Source organism: Mastigoproctus giganteus, chromosome 5, assembly GCF_048544385.1.
Source record: "Mastigoproctus giganteus isolate SK-2022 chromosome 5, ASM4854438v1, whole genome shotgun sequence".
Lineage (NCBI taxonomy): Eukaryota > Metazoa > Arthropoda > Arachnida > Uropygi > Thelyphonidae > Mastigoproctus > Mastigoproctus giganteus.
This window is the reverse complement of record NC_143579.1, coordinates 101,297,697-101,321,362: the sequence shown is the minus strand read 5'-3', so window position 1 is coordinate 101,321,362 and position 23,666 is coordinate 101,297,697. Positions and strand designations below refer to the sequence as shown.

Genomic DNA, 23,666 nt, shown 5'->3' with positions numbered 1-23,666 from the left:
ATAGGAGATAGGAAGACAGTGCCACATAACAAATTGATATAGGAAATGACTTGTGAAATGTCAGTGTATAATAAATTCAGAATGATAACACAAATATGCTGATGAACAAACTGTATCGATCAATAACAATATACATTTTACAACATCAACACAACAAAGCAGCTTTAACAGAGCTGTCATAACCACCGATATGAGCAAAAGTGTTCACCTAAAAATAATTACTGACCATTAGCGATCACAGAAAACAGTTAAGGTATATCACGTTCTGCAGTGTATTAAAAGTACATAATTGAATGTTGCTGCTATGATCAATTAGTTTAGAAAACAGTCTGTTTCCTGCTTAACTGATTTCAAATCATAACGATTGCCAACATATAGTCTTAATTTTCAAAAAAAAAAAAAAAAAAAACAATTTTTCTGTGAAAAACAAATTGTTCTACAATTACATATACAGATAGTATTCTTTTGCCCCAGGGACACATCAGTACTTCGCCATTAAAACATATGGACAAAGCTAAGAGAAGAAAAACACTTAATACTCCATTTTTTATAATCTTTCAGGGAGCTCGACATAGACCAGCATTTGTCATGACCATTTCTTCCTCTTTCACGCGTTTTGGTTGAATTACAGTCAGTTCCTCTGTAGCTGGAATCTTCTTTTCTGTTGGAGTTTCTGGCAGTTCCTGGGTAGCAACCAAAACTTTAAATGCTTCCAGCTGAAAAACATCGTCCTCACAATACTGGTTCAGCAGACTTGGCAATAACAGAGCAGCTACCAGCACTGTGCCTCCTATACAGAACACTATAAGGCCAATAATCTTACAGAGCTCCAGATTATTATTGAATGTCAAAGCTGTGCGATCGATGATTTCCATATCTTCTTTGTAACCAACAACAACTTGACGATGGCTGACAAAATATCCTAAAAGCATTAAAATTATTCCAAATAGTAGCAAGTTTAGGCCAAGGCACAGAGAAGCCTTCCAAAATATAGCAGTTTGGCGCCTTTTCCGAGGAGCAATCAAATAGTGGTAGTCATCGAAATCTTCATATATCTGAGGATTCTTTATAGTAACAGACTCATAGAATGTGTGCAAATATGAACGCACACCAAAGAACTCAGGACAGCCATCCTGTTGACTAGTATCATCACTTCCATCTTCACCATGGTCTGCTAATTCACCACCATCACCTTCAGAAGACAAATCTTGCTTTTCTTCAGTATCTTTTTCATTTCTGATTTCCTTAGTTCCTCCTGGCATTTCACTCTTCGCACTGTGCAAGGGTGGATTTTTAGAGACTTCCTCTTCTTCTCTGGACTGGGATTTTTGTTTTTTCTTGGCAGGAGGAGGATGACGAACCTTTGGCTTGACTCCTTTATAAGATTCATTCTAGAATAAAATAAAATGTCATTAAATAGTAAACACATAAACGTGGTTAATTACTGTACATGTGAATGAAATGTTTCCTGCTGTGTTTATTTTAACATAATGTTCATGCAAAGCATGCTGGAAACACTCATGAGATAAAATTAGATTTAATTATGGTAATCTCTGCAATATCTTATGTGGACAATTGTAAACTGTAGAAATAGATTGTAACTACTATCTTAATTATTTGAAGGTTACCTTTGGTAGTTAACTGTTTCACAACCATGCTGTGACTTGACAAACAAACACAGTGATATATAAGAATTATTATTATTATTGTTATTATTCTCCTTTTAATTTGTCATCAGTCGCAAAAGGACTGTATAAAATCCAGGCACCTAGGGTCACTTCAAACCCATGCACCTACATTTGAGAAATCATATGTAGACCCATGCACCTACAGATGAGAAATCAAAAAAATAATTCAAAATTATTCACTTTTTTTTTATGCTTCCTTCATTTTCAATCTTGTCTGAAAAACATCTACAACTGTGTTAAATCCATTTTTTATATTAAAAACATATTTTTAATTAAGTTTTAAAATTAAAACTACCTTTAAACCTTGGAGAGCAAAATGCAATGTGAAAAACCCACCTGCTTCAGTAAACATGCCATGCACATGTTGCGTGGCATGTAACTGGAGATCACCTGTCCATTTGCTATGCGGCAGGTGCTTGGGGGTACAGAGTAGGTAATGTAAACTTAAGGAAATACCTGTCTCAATCTCAACGCTTCTTTCTTCTAGCAATTTCCAGGCCTGTAGAATTATTTCTACAGTTGCCCTGCAGTTCCTTAATGGACGACTCCCAGTGTATTATAATGTCATTCTACATTATTTGCTATATTATCGAAGAAAACAACTTCCAGCAAACTTGGATAGTTATAACCTAAATTCTGACTTGTCGGAAAAGGATAACGTTGCCAGACTGAAATCAGAATTTTTGAGGGACTGGCAAACACAATGGAATAATTCTCCATTAGGTAGAGTAACTTATAGTTTCCTTCCAAATGTGTCTGTACATGATAAACAGAGTAATTGTCTTGGTTTGGGACTTAATGTCACATTTTTGCTAACTGTCCATGGAAGTATCAACTCAAAACTGCATAAATTCAGTTTATCCACCTCCCCTCTCTGCCCATGTGGTGCAGTTGGGACAGTGGAGCATATTATCTTAGACTGTAACTACTATCTACATTTGAGAAATCAGCTACAAATGTCTATTGTATTAGTGACTTCCCAAGTTTGGTAGTCTCAAAAGAGAACTTTCTGTGTTTCTCAGACTTTGCCGACAAAGTGTTTTGTAGGCAAAAACATATTGTAAACGCACAGCTTTAAAAGGTATTTTTGTTAATGGTTGAAGGATGTTTTTGTAGTGAACTGTAATAGAGTTGTCTTCAAGGACAATAATTTTACACTTGGTTCTTTTAATCAAGTGCATGTATGTAGTGACTTGTTTATTATGTAATAATGTTTTTTTTTTTTTTTACTGTGAGAAGATGCTCACATTTTAGCATCTTCTCATTTTGAAGGTTTAATGAATCTAGTTTTAATATTAATATCAATGTTTTGCAGATTTTAATGGCAACTTTTAACTTCTTATAAATGGGTTTTGTTCTAAATGCTACCATTTTCAAATGAATTGTTATTTGAGATCTGGGATCAGTTTTTTCCCTGATCTCCTTCCTTTGAGTGTACAGTAATTTATTTTCTTTCCCCATGCTGCTAATCTTGCAGATGGGGAAAACATTATTTATTTGCTGATTATCCCCACTATATTTCTTTCTCTATACTCAATTAACTGCATAATCTTCTCACTTATTTTTCAGTAGATGTTTCCCTCTTCTTCCCCTACTTCTATTTCTTTCATCCCTAACCAACTCTCCTACTTCTCCTGCTATCTTCCCTCTCCTTTCCTTTAAATTCTTTGTATCTCTCTACCTCTATTTTCTTCTTTTCGGGGATGCCTCTTCCTTTCATCCCCTTGCTTTCTATCCACTTTCCTACCTTACCATTTCCCATACTATTCCTTCTATTTTCCTGTTTTCCTTTCCTTGAAAATTCCAGGCTCCCAAGAGTGACTGATGGTGTTCTTAGGTAGAATGTGGACCCTGGTGCACCTCCTCATGGCCAAGGTTGGGAAACAGGGGACAGGATGTCCCCTGTCCCCCTGGCCGTAAAGTCACCAGGTGCCGGCACTCAACACTTCACATAATAAAACACATACTCACACACCTACATACATACATACATACACACACTTGCCAGTCTTGGCCATTTGCCTTTTCAGATGCTGGACAATTCCAATAACAGGACTACCCGCTGCATGAAATGTGAAGTGCACGCATCAGTGTCAATTCAAATGATGCTTCAATGTCACTAAGTCAGAAAGCATTACTGATTGGAGGGAATGTGTGAGTCAGTAAAGCAAGTTTGTTATCAATAACTGTAAATGACAGATGCCATCCAACATATGCACATAATTCAGTTTAACTTGATTTGTGAATTTTTCTAATTGTGCAATAATTAACAGAGATTTCTCAAGTTTTCAGTAGAGAAATCAAAGAAGCCATTTTTAAAAATAGCTATTAGGAGTTTCAGCTGTGTGGATGGGATAGATGAAGAGCATGAATAAAATATTATCTGCAGGTCTCATTGAACCCACGCCTGACTTATGGTTAAGGCAGTTCAGTCTCAGAGACAGCAATATCTGCTAGAAACGTGAGAGCTTATTGTACATGGGAACACACTAAGACAGCTGTCACAAGAGTCAGAGGTGTAGCACAACTTTTCCCATTGTTCAGAAACCAGCATCAACATACCCTACTGTGGCAATGAACCCTGTAGGCATTGAAATATAATTTATATGTAAGTTTTCTGCATCCAGGATAACCACAAAGTCAGAGGAGTTCACAAAGAGAGAGAGAGAGAGAGAGAGAGAGAGAGAGAAAAGAGCATTGTATTTAGTGATGATGGACTTAGAACTGCCCAGTCACTCAAAGTATGTGTACTTATGCACCCTTGTGCCTGATCACTTGTCTGTGGTAGCTGTTCATGTAATGAGTATTCTGCTTCTCTACAATATGAACATTCCAGTTTAATGATATCTGTATAAGTAACAAAAGTATTCCTTGTTAGTTAAAGGAGAAATATTTAATCCATAAAACAGTGGATTGAACTGTAATAACCTTTAACCTTATCAAACTGTAACACCTATGTAATACATTAACCCACCCACTCATCCACACACACACACACACACACACACACACACACACACACACACACACACACACACACACACACACACACACACACACACACATACACCTAGGAACATATGTGAGATATAAATGCTTATGTCTGAACAATGAAGGAAACCAAATTCCACCTCTAACCTTTGATTATTAAATCTTACAGACAAGAATTTTTGATACCACAGATTAGATTTATGAATTGTAAGGTACATCTTGAAAACAAACTTTTCTCTATTCAGTAATATGAATGAATAAAATAAATGAAAATTAAATATTTTCAACATTTATATATTGTACAAACATGTACAGGCAAGTTTTGTTTTGTAAAATTAGGGTTGCTACTATAGGCAAAATATAGGGTATGCCAAGTGTTCCTGGACATACTCTGATGCAGGGTTTCTCAACCTATGGGTCGCGTTAAATTTTTAAAAGGTCGCGAAATGATAGCTGCTACCTTGTGCCGAAGCGAGAAGCCCAGAGCACATGATACAAATTGTATCATGCCAGAGCATCATCCTTTCGCTTCATCTGTTGATATTCGATCTTATGACAGAAAGACAAATTAATTTTCTAACCTAAAAGTTTAAAACTGAAGTGAAATGGTCTCAGCGTGAAACAAACAACGTGATCGCGACCAGTTCAAAGGTAAGAATTATTTTTTATGTATGTGTTTATTTACTTTACCATCCTGTTATGTAGTTAGTATGATACACTGCCTGCGGTCCACTGCGATGTGCGTTCAATGATATTAGCATATTTTGTATTTCGCTGAGATTCGGTAATATTAAATTTCTAGTTTTTTTTTAGTTTTTTAAAATGATTAGTCTTACATTTTTCCATAGTTGAATTTAAATTTAAAAAAATTAAATTGAAGTATTCATTATAAATCAAAATTCGTCTCAACCGCTCTCAGTAGAAATGTACTGAACGTTACTTTTCACATGTAGAAGTTATTGTCAAATATGCATAATTTTATTTATTTATGTAATATACAGTGATTCCAGTCTGCCAGGTTTTTAAAAATTTTATATTATAAACATTTGGGTAAACAATTACAAACAAATATGCTGGGTCACGTGGCAAAAAGGTTGAGAAAAGCTGCTCTAACGTATCATACATGAAAACAAATTACTGCAATAAATACAAAAACTATTCTGTCTTTTGTCATATATATGCCATTTCTTTACTTCATACTAGTGTTAATGTAAATTAAGAAGAAAGTATTGTAGCAGCCACTGATAAAACTACAGATCCCCCCTCTGAGAAAGTTGAAAACACCCACTGTTCTCATTAAAAATCATGACACTAGTTGTCAGAGTCCTCCCCCTAACTCTTTGCAGGCGAATATGGCTGATGTGCATCTGGTAGTAGCAACCATAAGCGAAATGGGTAATTTATTAGAGTGTGCAAGCACAGGAGAGAAAATTATTATAGCTGTTTATTTATTTATTTTAATACATCCAAGAATAAATGAAAATAAAAAAATAATAAGAAAATATAGTAAGTTTCTTTCTGGCTTTCAGTAACAAGCACTGACATAACTCCATAAAAGATATATGCAGTGATTAATACCAGTCAGCAATTCCTTTATGCATTAAGTGTGCAGTTAGGCCCCCTAAATTTGGAGGCCTCAAAAAATTGAAATATAAATCCAAATATGCAGAATTCTCCAGTGGTAGGGGCTCAAAAATCTCACATTGCCTTAGGACCCCAACTGGTGAAAGTGAAGCCTTAAGTGACATAAGAAGAGAGTATATCTGGAAAGCTACTGAGGCTGAGAGAGTGTAAAGCCCATGGATTGTGTGCATTACATCCATACTAATGCCTCATGGTTGATTGATAACTCAGAGATTTTGATTTATACTACTGTATAATTGTTATTAAATGTAAACTGTGAGCTATAAACTGAGCTAAGATTATTACTATAGCTAGATGAATGCTACTACACATTCATATTCGATATTCTGTATTTTTATCAGATATTCCTTTACACATTTTTTAAAACAGATTTTATGGATTTTATCTCATTAAGCTTAGCATTCTTCTGACCGCTTGGTAATACATTACATCACATATTGTTGTTATCATAAACATGGTGACTAGGTTTTATAATTTTGACTATTTGCTACTGTGGTGTCAAATGCTCATTCTTACAGGTTATTGAATCTGTTGATATTAATGAATTACTCAAAGGATCTGAGAATTTATCTATTGATTGAATCTCTAACATGAAACTACTGAGAGTTTCACTGCACCAATGTTTCTGAAGCCCAACCTCCCACCCAAGGAAAAACAATTATTCACACTGTCCCCCTGTGCTCGGGTTGTTGTTGAGCCTTTCAATTTAATAGGATCACATGTACAAATTGAATATAAGACCAATTATGTAAACCACATAATGAGAATTTGACCAATTCAGATGCCAGGGATAACATGGTAACCACCACATCTCCATAGAAAGATTCTAGCATGGTTTATTCCCAAGAAAGGAGACAGCCCACCTGGCCAAAACTGCTGCCTGCCAGCCATACTCCCACCAAAGGCAGGTCTTCACCCATATAACTAGAACTTCTGCGCCCAGCCAACCATGTTTAAGAACTCCATATGCTGTTGGAATAGTAACCACATCTATATGCACAAAGGATGCAAAAAAAACAGAAAAGAGTTCTTTACCTATTTAAACTCAAGAAGGAAAGGGATGAATCAGATTGGTCTACTGGATATTGACGGTTCAACTGTTGATGATTCTGCTCAGGTGGCTAACAAACTAAATCAGTATTTTGCATCTACATTCACACATGAGGAATTATTCAGGAAGGGGAATGCCAGAGGTGAAGTAAACTCTGGCAGTGAGCTAGATGATTTTGTAATAACTGAGAGTAAGGTGGAGGAGAAATTGTTGAGGATAAATACAAGAAAGGCACCTGGGGTGGATGGGACCTATCCAGCTATATTAAAGGAGGCAGCAAAGGAAGTAGGCAAACCCTTAGCCATAATTATGAGAGCTTCCTTGGACTCAGGGGAGGTACCCATAGACTGAAGAGGTGCAAATGTGACCCCAATTCACAAAGGAGTATCGAAGGCTGACAAGTAATTATAGACCTGTGAATTTAACTTCTGTTCCAGGAAAATTAATGGAGGCACTGGTTAAAGAAGCACTGCAGGATCATCTAGACAAGACTTCAGTTAAAGCTCGGACACAGCATGATTTTGTTAAGGGAACATCTTGCCTGACCAATTTGATTGGATACTATGATGCAGTCACAAAAGAACTGGATGCCAGGAATAACTCTGATATCATATATTTGGATCAAAGAAAGGCTTTTGATACTGTTGCACATGAAAGACTGCTGCACAAATTGGAGCAGCATGGCATTGGAGGCAAATTGCTGCTATGGATAAAGGGATGGTTGAGGGAGAGAAGATAGAGAGTGGTAATCAGTGGACACTGCTCATTGCGGACTAATGTTATTAGTGGAGTCCCTCAGGGTTCAGTGTTGGGTCCATTGTTGTTTTCTGTATTTATAAATGATATTGATGATGGTATATCAAGCTTAATGTCCAAGTTTGCAGACGATACAAAGGTTGGCAGGGTTGGTAAGGACACTACTGATGCTATGCTGCTGCAACAGGATCTGGAAAGGTTGAGCAGATGGGCTGAGGTGTCAAATAAAGTTTAACATTGACAAATGTAAAGTACTACATATGGGAAACCGTAACCCTAGGGTAACGTATCAACTCTGTGGTACTACACTGACAGTGTAGAGAATGAAAAGGACCTGAGGGTAATTGCGCAGGAAGATATGAAGTTTTCTGAGCAGGGCAGACGGTCTGCAAGAGTAGCTCATTGTGTTTTGTCAATGATATACAGGAAGTTTTCTAGAAGGGATAAGGAGGTGATTATTCCCTTGTATAAGGCAATGGTCAAGCCACTCCTTGAGTACTGTATACAGGTCTGGAGGCCTCATTTTAAGAAGGATGTAGAGCTGTTGGAACGAGTACAGAGAAGGGCATCAAGATTAGTGAATGGAAAGAAGGATTGCTCGTACGAATGAAGGCTTAAATTTTGCAGATTACAGTGTCTGGAGACTTGGCACCTGCGAGGTGATGTGATGTCCATTTCCACTTGCAGTCTGCCAAACCCCATGTACGTTTTCTGACAGAATCTCAGTTATCAGTTGATTCAACTACTGCTGATCTCAGATGCCCAAATTATTCGCTGTATGATTCCTTTTGCCTCAAAGGTGGTACTTGTGTATATGTCTGTTCTGATATTTCCTGTCAGAGACTCGCAATTTAGAATCTACTCTCTTTGACCTTCTCTGGCTTAAAATCTCTCTACCTCATTGTATCAAATTCATATGTTGTCTCTACCGTTCTCCCAACTCCACTAATCACTTGGAGCTCTTTAACTTCCTCTCTGTGCAACTTGATTTTCTCCAGTCTTACTGGCGCCTCCGTAGCCAGGTGGGAAGGAGCAGCACTGCGTTGCACACGCTTCTTGATTAGACCAGCATTCAAGCCCGTCACCACCACATATCCCGGAGCAATATGGCCTTAGTTGCTAATGTCCTAAAAACCAAATAACAACAACAACATCCAGTCTTACTTTCTAACAGTGAGGTAATTTTCCTTGGTGATTTTAATGTTCACAACTCCAGCTGGCTTCCATTTTCTAGCCACACCGACCCAGCTGGTCGAGATGCTGCGGCTTTTGCAATTACTAATGACCTTTTGCAGATTATTCATTTACCTACAAGAATACTGGACAATCCTAATCATACAGCCAACACGCTTGATCTTTTTCTCACAAACAACCCTTCTAAGTACGCTGTTGAAGTGAGAGGTCCTTTAGGCACTTCAGATCACAACTTGGTGATTGTCTCTTCTCCAATGGAGCCTTTATCTCATGGCTATTCTCAACCTCGTGTTGTTTGGCATTACAAGAATGCAAAATGGGATGACCTGCAAGATATCGTTTCCTCGGTCGGATTACTGTTTCAAAACTTCTGATGTCAACGTTTGGTCAGATCGTGTCAGTGAAATTATTCTTGCAGGAATGGAATCCTTTATCCCACACTCCACTTTAAAATCTCGTTCTTAAACCTTGGTTTTCCAATAATTGTGCTACGGCCGTTCAGGAGAAGAATGTTGCATATCGTAATTGGCTTGTTTCCAATTCTTCAGTTTCGTTTTCTGCCTACACCAAACCTCGCAACAATTGTAAAGCAGTTATTAATCAGTCCAAACTAGATTTTGAACAGGCTAAGAGTAGAAAACTTGCTTCTTGCCCTAATGATAGCCGAGCATTCTGGTCTCTTGCCGAAGCTATTGGCCGCAACTTTTGCCCATCTCTGCTCTCCTCTGTCAAAACCAGATGGTTCTGTTGTCACTTCAGCCAAGGATAAAGCTGACCTGCTAGCATCCCATTTTTCTTCCAACTCATGTATTAATGATCTTGGTAAAACACCTCCCACCATGCTCCATTCCATGCCTCCTGAGGTCTTCCGTCAAAAGGATGTCAGAAGGATTTTGACGAATCTTAATGCTAAGAAAGCTCCAGGTCCCGATGGAATTTCACCACTTGTTCTCAAAACCTGTGCTCCTGAAATTACTCCTATTCTTTGCCACCTTTTTTCACTTTCTTATTCCAAAGGTGTTTTTCCTTCTGCTTGGAAAGTTGCTCATATCCAGCCAGTTCCTAAAAAGGGTGAGAAATTCCTCCCATCCAATTATCGTCCCATTGCAATTACTTCTACTCTTTCTAAAGTAATGGAGAAATCAATTAACCGCCAACTCTTAAACTACCTAGAAACCTTCCGTCTGATCAACGGTCGCCAGTATGAATTCCATCAGTGTCGATCCACTGCTGATATTCTGGCTTATGTTACCCATTTATGGACTAATTCAATGGAAAGGTTCGGTGAAACACAAGTAGTTGCTCTTGATATCTCAAAGGCTTTCGATCGTGTTTGGCATAAAGGTCTTCTAAACAAGCTTCCATCTTATATTTTGCCAACTGTTTTTAGTAATTGGTTATCCAGTTTTCTCTCCGATCGCTCACTGAGGATGATGGTAGATGGCTCTCTGTCTTCTAGCTTCTCCACTAATGCCGGTGTCCCCCAAGGTTCAGTTCTTTCCCCCACTCTTTTCCTCTTGTATATTAATGACCTTCTTCCATTGACTGGAAATCCTATCCATAGTTTTGCCAATGATAGCACATTGCATTCCACTTTCCATTTTGAGAAACCTTGTCCTGCTCAATCAGCTTCAACTTCTCAAAAATCTGCTACTAATTCCTTAAATGCCAATCTTCAGGTAATTCTCCAGTGGGGCAAAGACAACTTAGTTGATTTCAACCCTTCTAAAACTCAGTCTTGTCTTATATCTCGCAAAAAGGATTCTTCTGCTCCTATGCTTATCTTTGGTGACTCCGATTTCTAGGCAAAATGATATATCTCTTTTGGGGATTACCCTTACTTCTAATCTCTCTTGGCACAAGCACATTACAAATATTGCTTCCTCTGCATCTAAAAAACTTGGTTTTTCTCTTTTGCTCTCTGCATTACTTTTCTTCCAAACAGCTGCTCACTCTGTATAAATTGCAAATCCGCCCTACCATGGAATATTGTTTCCACATCTGGGGTGGTGCCCCTAAAATCTCTCTCAGGCTTCTTGATTCCATTCAGAAGAGGGCACTTAGGTTAATTAAGATTCATGTCTAACAAAGTCTCTCCACTCACTGTCTCATAGACGTACTGTTTCTGCTGCATGCCTCCTCTGTAGATATTTCCATGGGCACTGTTCTTCTGAATTGGCTTCTATAATTCCCGTTCTCTCCTTCAAAACAGTCCGAACACCAGCCAACATCCATTTACTGTCCAACTTCAAACTCACAGAACCAACTTTTCATCTTCCTCGTTTATTCATTCAACTGCTGTTTTCTGGAACAACCTTCCGTCATATGCATTTCCTGAAAATTACAGTCTACAGAAGTTCAAGTCCAATGTCAACAAATATCTTCTTACGTCTTCTCAACCTCCAACCCCAGCACAGTACTAAGTACTATAGGTTCTAATACCTCTCGTGTTTGGGGTTTACATAAAAAAAAAAAAAAAAAGAGAGTTCCGAATCAGCTCATGTGTTTAAGCGTGCATCGTCAATCGATATAACACAGCAGAAAAGTGCAAAACATCAATATTGTTTCTGATTGAAACTTATCACCAAGAGATCACATCAATCCACTGCAAAGAATGTGTGACCTGCCATCAGAAAGAAGATTCTGTTCACAGATTTATTTGTTCTCATGTATCAAAATGTTGGAAGTGCACAATACAAGATTGATACCATGGAGGTGATCCTCTTTGCAAGGAAAATCGACATTCTAGCTATTACCAAGATGCTATCAGAACCTGATCAGGAGTGCATTGTTGTTGCTCCACCTGCAGGTTTTCAAATTGAGTTTACCTCTAGAGGGTTTAGCCAGGGTGGTGGAATCACAACCTTTTTTAATCAGTCAGTTTCAAATGAGTCTACCAATTTTGAAGCACTGATCTTAACTCTCGCTTACAATAAAGCAATTATTGATATATTCACAGTCTATGTTCTGCCAATGGATGTTATTACTGAAGTTTCTAACTGGATCTTAAATCACCTCTACCCATCTGCAGTTCATGTTGTGATTGATGACTTCAACCTTCCAATTCAGCATGATTTTCTAAGAGAGCACCTCATTGAATATCGTTGTTGATATTAGAAAACCTCCTATGTGACTCAAAATGTGTTCTTGACATTTTGTTATCACTGGATTCAGAATTTGTTTTGCTGCATAACATGTTGAATACCTCCTTTGTGGGAAAATGTTTGAAATAAATTTTAGTTGAAATTGTAAAAGCACCTATGTGATTGTTGCATCTTTTTGATGACAGAATACTTCCTGTGTGTTAATTTAAACATAGGAGGTTTTCGAATCCTATATGTCTGGTCTTGTTGCTGACAGATTGCTACATAGGAGCTATTCCTGCCATAGAAGGTATTCTAAATGACAGATCATAACCCTGAATTAAACTTTTAAATTGGTAAATGTACTGATATACCAATCAATAAATAAGTATTCTTAGTTTTTCTATAAGTCTTCTACATTTAATTCCCTTTTTTCAGATTCTTTTGTGGTTGATGAGTGGTGGTTACTGAAGAAGATGAAAGTCATTATATTATTTCAATTCCCCCCCAACTTGGAGAAACAGATACAACAGATAGTAGTATTGTAAGTAGCTTGGCATGTAAATTTGATCCAGAGATTTTATCAACCCTTGAAGAATATAATAACAATAAAAGTGTCCAAGACACTAAAAACTGTAATTTAGATGCAGTACTAACAATTGAACCTGGTGATGATTTATACAACATAATTAACACTGCTGTTGGCAGTTCAAGTGAAATTGGGTTACCGTGCTATGATAATGTAGGCGAGACAGATGATCATTCTATTAATAATAATGCAGATTCAGATAAATTGAAAACTGATTTTCAATCGGTAGAAATTGATCAAGGTACAATGCAGCAACCATCCGATGGAGAAGTCAGGACTGTCGAAGATGGTAAAAGACAAAATCCTTTGGAAGCTCAGAAAAGGAGAGTGTTAGGTAAGCTGTACATTGGATATAAGCCATTTGGAAAACAAAAAATGCAGCATGTACCAAAAGATGCAAGAATGGTAAAGAATCGATGCACGCATAAGGAGCTGGAAAAGAAAAGTGATCGTACTTTTCGGTACACTTTGTTTTCAGACAAAGATAGAGATAAAATCTTCAATACAATTTGGAATACAGAAACATGGAAAGAGAAGAAGGCCTATATCAGAGGTTTAGTGAATTTCAGAAGTATAAGAAAAAGAAGAAAAGCAGCATCAGATAAATGTAGAAAAATGGAGGGCATGATATATTTTTACAGAAAGGTGATGGAGATAGAATGAAAGTATGTAGAATGTTTTTAATAGATACTCTGTGCATCGGTGAAGACACATTTAAGAGGTGGGTAAAGACGAATGCAACCCATAATGATAACGAAGAAGTGGATGATGTAGAAACACAGCTAAATACTAAATGAAGTACATGAACCACAAAGAAAGAAAAGTAAGTTCACAAGGGATAACCAAAACAAGATAATACAGCGGAAAACTGAGGACATAGAAAACGTAAAAAATGGTTAGATTGTCTCCCAAAAGTTCCTAGCCATTACTGCAGGTCTTCATCGAACAGAATCTACGTAGAATCAACATTTAAGCTATTTTACACATGTATGGAGTGTATAAGGAATGGTGTGCCACAAATAATATTTCATGGGTTGGAAGGCAATATTTCAGCAAGTTTTAAAAGAAAAGCGGATAAGCATACATATGCCACATAAAGATCAGTGTGATGTAGTCATAAAGTAGGCTGCCAAAGAATGCTACAAAAGATAATGCCAATAATGAAAAGTTAGTCATCACAATGGATTTGCAAAGTGTTTTGCTGTGTCCCAAAAACCCTAGCATCAAAACTTTATTATAAACAAAAACTACAGTGTCACAATTTCACTATACAGGGTGTCTCAAAAAATATTGGTACAAACGTTTAGGGGAAGTAGGTAACATACATCAAAGAAATGTGAGTCGCATAGGAACCCATAACCGGAAATGTCACCGTAAGTCGGTAGACGACGCTGTTCATCAGTTTGCGAGAGAGAAAATTTCTGGTTTACTCATTCAAGCAGTAGTCACCGCACGAAGAGCATGCATCGATATATGAACTGTGAGCTGGCAGACATGCACCTAGTGTATGGATTAGCAGAGGGCAATGGACGAGCCACTCAATGAATTTATGGAGAACGCTTCTCAGACAGACATGTACCGGACCACCGTTTGTTTGTGCGTGTGTATCAAAATTTGTGCGATTATGGGTAATTTAGAGGTAACAGGAGTAGTGCGGGCAGACCACGTTCGACGTGAACTCCTGCCATGGAAGAAAGTGTGTTGAATGCCGTCCAGAATAATCTTACTACCAGCACACGTGCCGTTGCCTCTGCCTTAGGAGTGTCTCGTTGCAGTGTACAGCGTGTCTGGCACGACGATTTCTTACACCCCTTTCATCTCCAAAGGGTTCAGTTACTGCTCCCCCAAGATCATCCTGCACGTGTGGCTTTTGCGCAGTGGTTTCTCCAAGAAAGTGTTCAAGACTTGAATTTTCCAGCCTATGTTTTGTTAACGGATGAGGCTTATTTCACTCGGGAAGGCTTATTCAATCAGCACAATGCTCGTATATGGGCACACGACAACCCACAAGGTGTGCGCCCCATGAGGCACAACATCGCTTCACAATAAATGTGTGGGCAGATATGGTATGGTCGGTGACTGCTTAGTCGGCCCATACCTGTTACCATCCCGCACGAACTCTGCTAAATATCATATCTTTCTTGAACAAGTTCTACCAGGGTTACTTGATGATGTTCCAGCAAATGTGAGATGCAACATTTGGTTTCAACACACCGGGGTGCTTGCCCATTATGGAAGGTGTGTTTGTGACCATGTGAACAGGCGTTTTGGGCGTCGATGGATTGGCCGTGGTGGACCCATTGCCTGGCCTCCACAGTCACCTGATTTATCGAGCCTTGATTTCTTTCTGTGGGGGCCCTCAAATCTATCGTGTATGAATCGCCTGTGGAGACCGAAATGTATCTTGTGGCGAGACTCGTCTGCGCTGCTGCTACTGTCAAAGAAACTCCAGGTGTGTTCGACCGTGTCCGCCAATCCATGCTGCGTCAGTGTGATGCATGCATCGCATCTCATGGTGGAACCTTCGAGCATCTGTTGTAACATCATGAAATGCATCCATCTTGTACTCCATTTTTAATATTATGTCAAATAAATGTTTGCCACTAATTACTGTCTTGTGTCATTTCTGCTTCTTGTGCCTCTGCTACTACTTTCCCGTGATGTTTCCGGTTATGGGTTCCTATGCGATTGACATTCCTTTAGATGTTACCTACCTCCCCTAAACGTTTGTACCAATATTTTTGAGACACCCTGTAAATGAACTTAACAAAGGGGAGGTAACGCTGTATTTTCGGCATGAAGCTAACGGTGGAGTAACTGAGAATGAGTTTACTTCATGTATTGTTGATTTTATTACAAATTTGCCTGAAACTTGACATGTTATGCTTATTTCTGATGGTCGTAATTACCAAAACAGAAATAAAGTTCTTGCTAGTGCACTTGGTGATTTAGCTCAAAAAGGCTTAGTGACTATTGAGCAATTATTTCTAGAGAAAGGCCACACCATGACGGAGGCTGATAGCACGTACGCTATATTAGAGAAACTTTTCGAACCTCCTATCAATTCACCAACAGATTATGTAGCATTAATGAGGAAAGCCAGGTCATACAAGCCATACACTGTAAAAGTTGTAGATTATTCTTTTCTTTTTGTAATTTTGAAGAAGTAGCTACAAACCTTTCTTCACTAAGACCAGGACAAAAATCTGGAGATCATGTGGTTACTGATATTCGAGCTCTGAAATATTTTCCAAATGGAGACATATTTTTTTTAAACTAACCACTTAGAAAACTATAATCCATTAACCCAAACTAGAAAAAAGTCTCAAACACAGATTGTTTCAACTGGCCCTACACAGTTATACTCATCACAACTTTCAATTACGAAATCCAAATACAAACGCCTGCAAGACATGAAGGATGTAATTGATAAAAACCACCACACCTTTTACGATAGCATTAAGTTTAAATCAGATAAGAAAAAGAAATAGGTTTCAATTTTATATTTCTAATTTAATTTCTGTAATAATTTATCTTTCAATTTTTGTAATTACATTTTTTATTCTTTTTAAGTAATTGTTAAATTGTGTAGGTTTTTTGTATCCCTAAGTTTAAACCAGATGATAAAAAGAATAAATTTCTGATTTCATTTCAATGTTTGTCAGTTGTTTTTTTTTTTTTTTTTATTTACATTTTTTTATTCTTTTGAATAAATTTTTTTTTGTATAGGTACTTTTATGTTAATTGTATTATTATTGATTATGACTTATTATTATGCATTAAGAGTAAAACATAAAATAAGTATACACATACCAATGTAAAATTTTGTCTTTTATTAAAGAAACTTTGAAGTAAACTAGTAGTAGTAGTAGTAGTAGTGGCATGTGATTCAAGAAAGCAAGCGTATGAGCTTATGCAGCATCAGCCAAAAAAAAAAAAAAAAAAAATACAAAACAATCCCATATAAATATTTGTCCGGTTCCTCCTTAAATTTATTTAACCTATCAACTTCCACAATGACAGATGGAAGTTTGTTCCAGCAATTAACCATCCGCTAGCTAAAGGCAAATTTTCACACATCGATTCTACATCTGTCTTTTCTTAATTTGAATTTATGCCCCCTTAGGTTCGTAATCTGAACAAGTGGAAGAATCCCATCAGAATTCAGCGTGCTCAACCCATTCAAGGCCTTATACACCTCAATCAGATCACCACGCAGGTGTCTAGTCTCCAGCCACTGCAATTTGCAGAACTTAAGCCTCTCTTGGTAAGAGGATCCCTTCATTCCCCTCACCAATCTTGTTGCCCTTCTCTGTACACGCTCAAGCAAATCTACATCCTTCCTAAAATGAGGCCTCCAGACCTGTACGCAGTACTCAAGGCGTGGCCTGACCATTGCCTTATACAGAGGGACAATCACCTCCTTTTCCCTGCTAGCAAAATTCCTATATATCATTGACAATCCCCCATGACCAGCCCTGGCAGCCTGTCTGCATTGCTCAGAAAACTTCATATCTGACTGCACAATTACTCCCAGGACTTTTTCATTTTCTACCACCTTAAGTGTAGTGCCACACAGTTGGTACGTTTCTCTGGGGTTACTTCTACCCATATGCAGTACTTTGCATTTGTCAAGGTTAAACTTCAGTTGCCACTTCTTAGCCCATCTGCCCAAATTTTCTAGATCCTGTTGCAGTAGCACACTGCCATTACTGTCATTATCGAGTCTGCCAACCTTTGTATAATCTGCAAACTTCGACAGTAAGCCTGATATACTTTCATCAATATCATTGATAAATATACAAAACAACAGTGGACCCAATACCGAACCCTGTGGGACTCCACTAATAACATTAGTCCATGAAGAGCAGCACCCATTGATTACCACCCTCTGTCTTCTCCCACTCAACCATCCTTTTATCCATTGTAGCAACTTACCCTTAATACTATTCTGCTCCAATTTGTACAATAGTCTTCCATGCGCAACAGTGTCAAAAGCTTTCCTGAAATCCAAATATATGATATCAAAATTATTTTTTTGCATCCAGTTCCTTTGTAACCACATCATAATATCCTATCAAATTTGTCAGACAAGACTTTCCCTTAACAAACCCATACTGTGTCTGAATTATTGCTGCAGTCGTGTCTAGATGATCCTACAATGCATCTTTAACCAGTGACTCCATTATTTTACGCAGAAGAGAAGTAACACTAACTGGTCTGTAATTACTCATGTCACCCTTCGATCCCCCTTTTTGAATTGGGGATACATTTGCACATCTCCAATCCGTGGGGACCTCCCCTGAGTCCAAGGATGCTCTCATAATTATGGCTAAGGGTTTGCTGCCCTCTTTAATATAACTGGATAGATCCCATCCACCCCAGGTGCCTTTCTTATGTTTAACTTCAACAATTTCTCTTCCACTTGCTCTCAGTTATTACAAAATCAATGTAATAATCAATCAAAATCAATGTAATACAAAAACTAATATGGTTATGCGAAAAAAAAAAGTAAAGTGCAGCCATTATCAACCCACTGCAGGATGGAAGCCTCCTCAACAATTCATGTTGAGGGAAATGGACCATAATCTGCCACGCTGGTCCAGTGCGGGTTGGCAGATCGACCGTATTCAGCAGTCAGGGGCTTGAACCCCGGCCTACTCAAAGAGCGTGTGCTACTGCACTCCTGCTCCTGAGAACTCGGCTATGTGCAATGTACCAACAATGGAATACCTCCTATGTAGCATTTCAAGCCAAATATACATTATTACTAAAAAAAAAAAGTGTTGGATAAATTGATATATAATATTTAACATTTGATTAATATTTATGTATTGTAAATCTACATATATTACATAATGTAAAATACAGTATACAGTACGTAAATAGTAATATAGTTTTTTGTGCCTCCGGAAAAATTAGGTGTTTTCCACATAGGAGGTTCTCTAACCTCAACAACGATATATGAAATCTGCTCAAATCCTTCTTGTCGATCTATCGATGACTGGCCCACTAGGGAAACTAATCAGCTTGACTTTATGTTCTCATCCACACAATACACATTATATGACCCCCCCCCCAAATGTCTTTTAACTCCAATCATGTCCATAAGCTGAATAATTCGCAATCAATAGCCCAAATTTTCTAAATAGTGAAAAATACCTTATGGCAGCTACACTCCTTGGCACATCCTTGAAGGGAGTGAAGTCATGCTTGCACCAACCATTTCTGCAAACTGGACTAACGCTATTGCACATTTTCCACCTCCAAAATGGTTAAATTCCCTTCCCATTTGAAAGCATGGTGGAACAGGTACCTCAATGCAACTTTTCAACTGAAACAACTCATAAAATTTAAAAGTAGACAAACGATGTTTGTGATTGCATATTATACTCAAAAGTACAGTCTCGCTTTAACAGGCAAAAATCATCAGCAATCTCTAATTTCTTCAACGCTCAGCTTTATATGGAAAAAATTCTTTACCACCATAAGTGCTTTAGCAATCAAATCCTTGTTGATCCTGACCAATGGAGGGACCACATCACTAGATTTCAATTGTCAAGTGTACTGATCCCAAACCTAGACATTCCAGATCACATGTCCCATCTGGATATCCTTCTCACTATGCAGGAGCAGCAGTGCATAGCACACGCTTCTGGATTAGACCGGGGTTCGAGCTTGTGCCCACCAAATACGGAGGATGCAGAAAGGTCAGGGAATGACCACTGCATATCCACCCGAAGCAATATGGCCTTAGCTGCTAATGCTCCTAAAAACGAAATAACAACAGCAGCCTTCACTATGCCTCAACTTATAAAAGCTATCAATTCACTGTCTCCCACTGCTGTTGCAGGAGCTGATAATGTTCCTCAATTCATCGTTAATTGTCCTTTTATTATCCAACCATTGCTACCTATCTATAATGGCATCCTGAACACTCGTTCATTCTCAATTGAGTAGAACAGCTATAGGTTTAAACCTATACCCCAGATCTGTAATCCATCGCTAATTAAACATTACCGCCCACTCTAAGGCCTCAACACCTCTGAAATTATTTGAAAAAATGCTGTTTCCAGGCCTCATCAAACAGATCCTTACAGGTAAGCCTCCCCAGATTCATTACACTCTCTCTCACAGTGTTCAATGACTACAAACCTCCTTGCAACCACAAATGCCATATTGGCCAGTTTCCTTCTGCAGTGTTTTACAGGCTCCATTAAATTGTAAAATGTTTTAGCTCTTAATTCGTGGAATTAATGCCTTTAGCTATTAAAAGCTAAAGGGATTAATGCTTAATCCTTTTAGCTCTTAATTCGTGCTTTCTGCTGGATAGCATCAGCTCTGTTGCCTTAAGGCCAGAGGTGCAAACAATGCATAGCTAGGTCTCCCGAAATTAGTTCGTTATACGGAAATTTTCTTCGTTATACAGAAACTATTTTCAATGTAATGACCGAGGTGAAATTAAAAGTTTGCTATGTAGAAAATTTTGCTATATGGAAGTTTGTTAAAGAGAGATCCAACTGTATACACACCGATAAGCCCAATCATTGACCACCAACCTAATATGATGCTGGTCCTCCACGTGCAGCCAAAACAGCTCGTACCCAGCGAGGCACGGATACTACAAGATTTCTAAATGTGTCGTGGTATCTGGTACCAACATGTAACTAGCAGATCCTTTAACTCCTGTAAGATTCGTGGTTGAGACTCCACAGATCGGAGTTGCTGTTCCAACACAAACTACAGATGCTTGATGGGATTGATGTCTGGGGAATTTGGAGGACAGGGCAATACTTGGAAGTCTTCCTCATGTTCCGCGAACCAGTCTCGAACAACCTGGGTGGTGTGGCATGGTGCATTATCCTGCTGAAAGATGGCGATGCCGGAGGGGAAAACCGTTGTCGTCAAAGGGTGTACCTGATCAGCAATGATGTTTAGGTAGGTGGTAGACATCAGAGTGCCCGACACATGGATGATTGGACCCATGGTATCCCAGCAGAACATTGCCCAAAGCACGACACCGCCACCACTGCTTGTTTTCGTTCAAAGGTGCATCCAGGTGCCATCATGTCCCCAGATAACTGATGCACACATATCCAGCCATTCACATGGTGCAACAAGAAACATGATTCATCGGACCAGACTACCTTCTTCCAATCACTCAAGGTCCAGTTTCGATGCTCGCATGCCCATTGTAGGTGATGTCACGGGTGAACCGTGGTCAGCAAGGGCACTTGGAGCGGCCTACAGCAACGCAGCCCCATTTTCAGCAGGGTTTAATGTACTGTGTGTTGTGATTACTCCCATTACTGACATTACTCCAGTCACCAGCATTCCAATTACTGGTGAGTTGCGCCACAGTCACTCTTCTGTTGCCACATACCATCCGGGAGAGCCTTCGCTCACCTCGAGCATCGATGAGTCATGGTTGTCAACATCTCGCTGGCGGTTCATGGGTTCCCCCTTCTCGGACCACTTTCTGCTTCAATTTGCATAATGACTTGCTGGCTCATTTGGCTCATTGGTGTGTGTGTGTGTGTATGTGTGTATATATATATATATATATATATATATACACATACACTGAAAAGGCGTAGATGAGTGCATCCAATGATTAGTAATGTTAATGAGATCTTTAGCTTCGGGCATGCAGCCCTGACTAGATAATTCTACATTACTTCTTTAACCAGCGATTGTCTTATTTCCCCTGGAACAGAAGTTAATCTAACAGGTCTGTAATTATTTGTGTCACTCTTCGATCCCCACTTGTGAATTGGGGATACATTTGCACATCTCCAGTCTGCAGGAACTTCCCCTGAATCAAAAGATGCTCTCATATGGCAAAGGGTGTGCTTACCTCCTTTGATGCTCCCCCTTAATATAACTGGATAGATCTCATCCACCCCAACTGCCTTTCTTATGTTTAACTTCGACAAAATCTCTTTCACTTTCCCTCTCGGTTATTACAAATGCATTTAGAACTTCCTGTTAGAGTTTGAACAACTTCTGGCATCCACTTCCCTAAAGAACTCCTCATGTATGAATGTAGACGCAAAATACTTATTGAGTTTGTCAGCAAGCTGAGCCAGATCAACAGTAGAACCATCACTACCAAGTGGACCAATGTGATTCGTCTTCTTCCTTCTAGTGTTTACATAAGTAAAGATGTCTTTGCTTTTGTTCTTTGTATTCTTCACCTAATAATTTCCATGCATCCCATGCATTTTTCTTCTTTGCCATGTGTCTCATTAGTTCATCCAGGGCCGCTGCAAGTGGGCAGGTGAGGCAAGCGTCGCTTATGGGCAGCAGTTCAGGAGGGTGCCAAAAATTTTTTTGACATATACAAGTTAGACCTCTGTTTTAACGAACTTCTTTATAGAGAAATCTGATATTTAGCGGGAGTTTTATTATTTTTTTTAAGTTCCTAGGGGTAATTACATTTATAATAGTTTCAGTACAACAAAAAAAATTCCCATATGACGAATAGATTATGAGAGACTTTACTGGGAACACATTGTTCACACTTATTGAGGCTAGTGAATCGATTAATACTGCTGCTAAGCATGAATTAAGAACCAAAGGGATTACCATTCTGAAACTTAGTGTTACTCTTAAAAGCTATCCAACCACTTGTCCCACATACCCAGAAGTCACACTGGTCATCTGATTTGGTTTTATACAATCAGATGATCAGCCGAATTTCCATCATTTACCAATATGCAACACGACAGGCAAATAATTCATCTGAAATAAATACAGTACATAAAATTGCAGGCACATTAATTTGTTTATCTGGATCTGTGTTTCATTTTTATATTTAGTAGTTATAAAATCTTCTTTTTCTTCAAGTTCTCTGCCCTCAGACAGGTTCAGGGCTTCACGGATGCCATGCTTCTCTAACTTGTGCTATACTTTTAATTCCTGCATAATTTCCTCTTACCATCCAATCCATCATTCCAATTCTCCTTCTCCCAACAGTTCTCTTCCCACACATCTACCCCTCAATCCCTTTCCTCAGCATGCTTTCTCTTCTCAATACATGTCCTATAAAGTTATTTTGTCTCCTTAATTCTTTACAAATGTTCTCCCTTCTACTTCCGGCAAAATCTCATTCTCACTCTGTCCACCCATTTCACCCTTTCCATTCTCTTCTACACCCACATTTCGAAAGCTTCTAGGCATCTAACTCCTCTTTCCCAGTGTCCATGTCTGGAAGCCATATAGTACAACAATCCATATTAATGTTTTCATCATTTTCTTTCTTAATTCCTCCTTGAAATGTCTTCTCAATAGTTCTTTTCTATTACTAAATGCTATTTGTCCCATTGCAGTTCTTGTTTTTATTTATTACAAGCTTTTCCCAATTTCTGTCATTATGCTTCCCAAGTATCTGTATCTGTCCCAATATTACTCCATCCAATGTTGTGTTGATTCTTCTTCCGAGCCACTTTAAAATTAACATTGCCTTGATTTTATTGCTGTTAATCTTCATATTTTACTCCTTTGTTTTGCTGTTCAAGATGTCCAAGGAGCTCTGTAATTCTTATTATTAGCAATCACTATCTAGTCAACTACAAATCTTATTGTCTTTATCTTCCCCCTTCCTACTTTTACACCTCCTTTCTGCACTTCTTTGATCAGTGCTTCTGTGTGTAAATCAAATAGTATGT

At 38.4% G+C, this 23,666-nt stretch overlaps 1 protein-coding gene across 2 annotated transcripts in view; it reads right to left on the bottom strand.

The window, feature by feature from the left end:
• Positions 1-399: 399 nt before the first annotated feature.
• LOC150085588 (neurensin-1-like) overlaps positions 400-23,666 on the bottom strand; it is a 215,983-nt gene continuing 192,716 nt past the window's right edge. For both annotated transcript variants that reach the window (XM_090374130.1, XM_090374131.1), the window contains exon 3: positions 400-1,391. In XM_090374130.1, the coding sequence (XP_090230256.1) occupies positions 558-1,391 (834 nt within the window). In that variant the 3' untranslated portion in view covers positions 400-557. The remainder of the gene's footprint in view (positions 1,392-23,666) is intronic.